Source organism: Neophocaena asiaeorientalis, unplaced genomic scaffold (genome assembly GCF_003031525.2).
Source record: "Neophocaena asiaeorientalis asiaeorientalis breed wild unplaced genomic scaffold, Neophocaena_asiaeorientalis_V1.1 scaffold49, whole genome shotgun sequence".
Lineage (NCBI taxonomy): Eukaryota > Metazoa > Chordata > Mammalia > Artiodactyla > Phocoenidae > Neophocaena > Neophocaena asiaeorientalis.
The window spans coordinates 4,885,877-4,892,047 of NW_020172456.1; the positions used below are offsets into that span (position 1 = coordinate 4,885,877).

Genomic DNA, 6,171 nt, shown 5'->3' on the forward strand with positions numbered 1-6,171 from the left:
CGGTGGGCGGGAGTGGGAGAGGGACCTGGGCCCCACGCTCTTTTACTCCTGTCCCCATGCTTGCTGCACCCTCTGCACGGCCCAGGAGGCACTCTGTGGTCCCACCTGCTCTCCCAGCCGTGCCTCCAACAGTCTGGGACTAGGTCTGGCTCCAGCCTGGAGAGGATGAAGGCTCAGCTCAACTCCCGACTCAGCCTCCAGACCCCAGCTCACTTCCCACCTGGCCACACCTGCCTGCAGGACGGAATCCCCCTGGAGCCTCCCCGGACTTCTCAGAGCCTTACCCCGGCCAGGGGGGCCGCAGCCATCAGACCCCAGAGAGAGGCTGAAGGTGAACCCTCAGCCGGGACCGGCCCTTCCTGCTCCTGGGACCTTCCAAAGGCCCCAGGTGGCCACCTGCACCACCAAGCCAGGCGGGGGCCCGGCCAGAGCTCTGATCCGGGGCCCCCTTGCGGGCTCCCTTGGGTTCGTGCAGGGGCCGGCCGGGTGCTGGGGGGCTGTGGCCGAGGCAGAGGTCGGAGCCGCCCCTCCACCGGTGGAGCCGCCTGGAGTGTGAGGGAGGAGCAGGTGAGGCAGTGGGCAGCCGAGATGCTGGTGGCCCTGGAGGCGCTGCACGAGCAGGGGGTGCTGTGCCGGGACCTCAATCCCCGGAACCTGCTCCTGGACCAGGCAGGTAGGAGCCCTGGGCCCACGGGGAGAAGAGTGGGCCCTCACCCTACCCCACCCCTCCGGCGGGAGGCCCCCGAAGCCTCAAGACAGAGAAGGAAATTTCCCCAAAGTCAAGCGGATGCAGAGGTTATCTGCTTCTTCCCTTGCCTCCCCTCCCCGGCCTTTTCAGGAAGGACTCTGCTGAGCCTGGTTGGTCAGGGTTGAGCTTGGGAAACCCTTTCCCTCGATGAGCTCAGGGCAAGGCTCCTGTGAAGACCAGGTTGTTTCGGGGCCTCGGCGTTGTGTGTGTGGGGGCGGGCCCTTAGGGAGCTTCTGCCCAGTGCAGTCGCTGGCCCCTGCCTTGTGGCTGTTGGGAGAAGCGCTGGAGTCCCCTGCGTCACGCCTGCAGCTCCAAGATGACTAATAGCAATTTTTGTCCCCTTTTATTCCTCCCTGCATGCACTGCATGACAAGGCCACATCCGGCTCACGTATTTCGGCCAGTGGTCAGAGGTGGAGCCCCAGTGCTGCAGAGAGGCTTTGGACAAACTCTACAGCGCCCCAGGCAAGAAGGGAAGGGGTAGGGGGTAGCCCTTGGGTGTCTTTATGTGGGTTGAGCCAGGGGACTGAGGATGATGGAGGGACCTGGGGCACCTGGGTAGGGTGAGTGGAGGGGAGACACGCCTCCTTGGGCGGGCGAGACTGAGACACGTATGTTCTTGTTCCCACAGAGGTGGGTGGGATTTCTGAGCTGACCGAAGCCTGTGACTGGTGGAGCTTTGGGTCTCTGCTGTATGAACTGCTGACGGGAACGGTGAGCGGTGTGTGGGCAGGGTGTAGGGCCTCGTGGGTGTCACTGAATGTAGGAGGGGCTGGGGTTAGTCCAGCCAGTCGTTGTTGGGGCAGAGCCTGCCTGGGTCCCGGAGACCTGGCCGTCGGGCCCAGTGTTCTGCCAGCACAGCTCCCGCCTCCACCGCCAAGGCCATGAGAGACCATGGAAGCCACTCCCACCCAGGCCATGGCTACACTTCGCACCACTGCCAGATGAGTGGCTATAGCTAGGGAGACTGTCAGCTCAGTGAGGGCTGAGTCGGGATGATCAGCGAGGGTTTCTGGAAGAGAGCGTCCGGGCCTGGATCTGGAGGGAGGGTAGAGTTTGACACAGCCCTTTTACTCAGGAGGCCAGCGGATCATCCCCCAAGCCTCCTCTCCCCACTGCTCACTCCCGGCATCCACACCCTTCAGAGCTATAACCCCCAGACTTTGGCTGGACGACCAGAGAGAGGGCCTCCTTCATCCCAGGCTGGCAGCTGCCCTGTCCGGCCTGGGTCAACCCAGAGCTTAAAGTTCCCCTGGCAAGTACCCTTGCTCAGGATGATGGCCTCCGCCCTCCATCCTCGCTCGTGAGTTCAACACCACACCTGGGGCTGGTTAGGTCGGGCAGCAGGGAGAGGCCAAACTGCATTTGAGCAGGGAATGCCCCAAGTGGATGCAGTGTGACCGGAAGTCCAGATCTGACTGGTCCCTCCTGGCTCCCTCCTGGTTTGGTCCTGTAGCCAGGGCCTTTGAGAGCCCTGGCTGCACACAGCCCCACACAGTGGCTCTCTCCTCTTGGCCTCCCACCACGTCTCCAGATCAGGTCTTCTGGCCTTCCTCCTGGTCGCTTCTTGCCTCTCTTCCTGACCTCCAGACAGACCTCTCTGCTCCCCGCAGCTGCACCCTTCTGGAGCACAGAGAGGTCCTACCTTCTTCCCTCGCCACAGCCCTGCCTTGGCCCTGACAGTAGGACGCCATGTCAAATGAGTCGCCCATGGAAATTTTTTTTCTGTAAGGAGACAAGTTTCAGTGCTATTCCTGATAGAGTGCCTGCCCTGACTGCAACCCAAGACCGATGTTTCTAGCAAGCTTGGAGCCAGAGGGACCTGGGTTCAAACCCTGAACTCAGCACAAATCCCTTGACCTCTCTGAGGCTGCTGCTTGTCTTTAAAATGGGGGTAATACTACTTACTCTGAAGGTTGTTGTGGAAATTACGGATAATGGGTCTCAGGCATCTTCCGCAGCCTGACATGCAGTAGATCCAAAGCAACATCCCCATGAGATGTGACACAGGGAACAAGATAAAACCTGGCCGCCATTGGAGTGTACAGACTCTCCTGGGGTCGCCCCCGTGTCTTCCCAGGCGCTGTCCCAGAGCCACCCCTCAGGAATCCAACCCCACACCCAGCTCCAGCTGCCCGAGTGGCTCAGTCGCCCCGCAGCCTCCCTGCTGACTGAGGTGAGGTGTGGCCGGCCCGGAGCAGGCAGCTTCTTTGTACTGAGGGTGGACAGAAGGGAGGACAGAGCCCTGTGTGTGAACAAGCCGCCCAGCGTATTAGGTGTCTGATGTGGGTGCAGGAGGTTAATGGGGACAACAAATTTCTATTATGTTGGTGGCCAAACACCAATGTCCCCCAGGGTAACACTGGGGGTTCTGTGGGCCGGGCTGGCAGGGAGCAACGGGGTTGGGAAGGCCTGCCCAGGGCTGACTGGGCCTTTCTCCACAGCTGCTGCAGTTTGAGCCCGCCGAGCGCCTGGGCGCTGGAGGAGGCGGTGTCAACAAACTCAAGTCCCACCCCTTTTTCAGCAGCGTCCAGTGGAGCAAACTGGTGGGGTAACCGGAGGGGGTGGAGTAGGCGGTGGAAGCAGCCGGACTGGTCTGGATCTCCTCTCTTCTCTTTGCCTGCCACCCAGAGCTGGCCCTTCTAATCAGCGGCCCTCGGGCAAAGAATGAAAGGCAGCTTGCCTTTCCTGGTCGGGCCCCTCCCTTGGGCCTCAGAAGTCTCTTCACTGACCAGGAAGGGCCTACGGAGTCCCCCAGCCACGTCCTGGAGAAACCCTTCCTAGACGGTGCTGAGCGGGAGGGAAAGAGAGATCTCAGCCTGTTAGGCAGCTTGAACCCCTCCACCCATCAGTCAACAGTCACCTGCTGAGTGCACACCCTGGACTTGAACTTGGACCTACCATGTTAAAAGGTGCCTTCCTTTGCATTAGCTCTGAGCTACTGACCACCTGCTGAGCCGTGAAATTTTGTGACTCATTATCTGCCATGTGCCCCACTCGGGATGTCTCTGGAGACTCATCTCAGGATACTAGTCCACTGGCTTAGTGGTCCCAAACCAGGGCTGCCCTGGCTGGTCATCTTAACCATGCAACTAGTGGGCCTCTTCCACCAGAGGCTACTTTTGCAGGGGGTCGGGAGGCTGAGGAAGCAGGGAAGAAGTCTGTAGTGGGCATGGGGTGGGGTGAGGGAATGGGACAGGACAACCCATCCCCCCCTCCTGACCATGCCCCTTATCTTGTGATTACAGACTTTGGAGAGCAAAAGGAAAGGAGGGGAGGAAAATAAGGATAAAGAGGAATGGGGGGAGAGAGGAAGGCACAGCTCTGCCACTTAGAGAAATTTTGGAAACAAAGAGCTCCCTTCCCCGGCTAGCCCACCCATGTGGAGAGAAAGGAAAACCTGCCCCATGGGTCTGAGGGGAGACCACCATTCAGTCTCCAGGCTGAAGCCACTTGAAGAAAAGTTGTACCCACTAGGACTCCCTTCTCGGACGTTCGTCCTGTTTACCATTTTGCATTTTAGTCTTGAGGGTCCACTCAATCCACTGCCCACTGTGACTTCATATCCTTTTGAAATGAAACCACAAAACACATGGAATGGTTGCCCAAGCATTTAGCCGGAAGCAAAATGTTTCTGGTCTCGGAAGAACTGGGGTAAGTAGTCATCCCCAAAGACAATTCCCTCCCCAGATTTGGGGGCCTTCTTCCTCTCAGGACTCACCCTGTCACTGGGGTGTGGCATCTAAGACAAACTTCCACAGATCTCCACCAACTCCTTCCCGCCTGCGTCTCCGGCACCACCAGGTGGCGCCTCTGACACCACCCTCCAGTCTGGCTGTGAAGGCCCTCCTCTAAATCTGGGGCTGGGGACCTGTTGTGGGCATGGCGCGAAGCTCCTCAGGCCCTCTGGACGCGTCTGGGGGACGTGCGAGGTGCAGCCTTTGGAAGGTCCTGGCTCTCCCTGGGGCTTGCCCACGTCCCTCCACCCTGACTCCAATAAAGCCTGCTGTTGCCTCTGGCGTCCTTGCCTCATTAACACAATGAGAGGGATGGGGAGATGGGAGGGTTCCTCCAGAGCAAGCTCCATGATAACCAAGAGTGTGCTTGGATCCTGCTAGGAAGGAGGAAGCGGGGCTGGTAGTGAACAGCACGCCAGCCTGTACCCAGCAGAGCAGTTGTGAGCCCCCCAGAAAGTGGCAGCACTGGGCTCCGTGGGAAGTAAAACAGGAAAAGACATCTTTGAAGAGGGTCATGGTGCCTGGGGGTGGTGCAGGGGAGTGGACCTAACCCTCACGGTGACCTCTTCAACAGATGGTGGCTCCTGAGAAAACTGGAATTCAAAGAGGGAAATGACAGGACCTGGCCAGAGCCTGGTGAAGCCTGCTCCCAAATCTGTGTTCCTTCCGCTACACTCCCTCAGTCAGGTCAGAGCACCTCCAACTACTGTACAAAGTGCAAGTTGCTTCTGGAACTTCTGGGCCTCATTCGTGCAATGAACACTGCACATCCGGCACTTTGCTAGGCCCTGAGTTTAGAATACTGTGGTCCCAGCCCTTAAGGGGCGTACAGTCTATTTCCATTTGATAAAAATGGGGCTAAATGTACCTCCTTTGTAGGTTTACTAAAGAAATTAAAGCTTCTAGCTCCATGCCCCAAACCTGACCTAAAATTCTTCCTTTCACTGAACCCAAGCTTTTTCTACTAGCTCTAGTTCTACCCTGTAGGAGCCACTCTGTTCCCATGACAGACCTTCACACGAAGATGGTATCACCGCAAGCGAGATCAGCACGCACGGACTGCGTGTGGAAAAGCCAGGCTGAGTTTAAGCCTGGACACCATCAAGCCTATCAAACGTAGTCAGCGCAGATTATCTCTCAACCCCGTCCACTCGCCGTCACACACCACTTGCTCCTAGGAGGTGATCTACCCTCATTTGTTCAAATCAACCTTGAGCATCTGGGTACCCACGTGGCAATCAAGTGCAAAATGCGAAACTATGTTGCTCCACCACTCCCCCATCCATCCCAGAAATAACGCAAGGCACCGCCACCAAAATCTAAATGTCTGTTGGTGTTTGAAGGGGCTTCACGCAGGGGAGAACCAGTTTCTCTTCAACAGTGTGGCTTGCCGGGCTCACCAGGTTCGAGGAAGGTAGTGTCCTGGAAGGAAGCCAGGGCACTTTTCTGGATGAGAGGGACATTACGTGGCTTTCAGTGCTAATGACAGTTACAATGCTGGAGACTTGCACAACCTCAGTAACCAAAAGAAGTACAGAAGCAGGAACCCTGTTTGCGAACATTTGCCCTTTAATTTGCATTTAAAATCAGTTTCTTTAAATATTTTAGTTACAAGTTCTGAATAGTGAAGACATAGGAGATGCTGCAGGCACTCAGTACTGGCTCCCACCCCTTCCCCCTACCCCAA

The 6,171-nt window shown here is 57.6% G+C and overlaps 1 protein-coding gene across 2 annotated transcripts in view; it reads left to right on the forward strand.

Moving 5' to 3' along the window:
- Window positions 1–4,744, forward strand: part of RPS6KL1 (ribosomal protein S6 kinase like 1) — a 16,318-nt gene extending 11,574 nt beyond the window's left edge. For both annotated transcript variants that reach the window (XM_024737900.1, XM_024737901.1), the window contains 5 exons: window positions 86–673; window positions 1,123–1,212; window positions 1,379–1,461; window positions 2,828–2,923; window positions 3,192–4,744. In XM_024737900.1, coding sequence (XP_024593668.1) covers window positions 86–673; window positions 1,123–1,212; window positions 1,379–1,461; window positions 2,828–2,923; window positions 3,192–3,302 — 968 coding nt within the window. In that variant the 3' untranslated portion in view covers window positions 3,303–4,744. The remainder of the gene's footprint in view (window positions 1–85; window positions 674–1,122; window positions 1,213–1,378; window positions 1,462–2,827; window positions 2,924–3,191) is intronic.
- The last annotated feature ends 1,427 nt before the right edge of the window (window positions 4,745–6,171 follow it).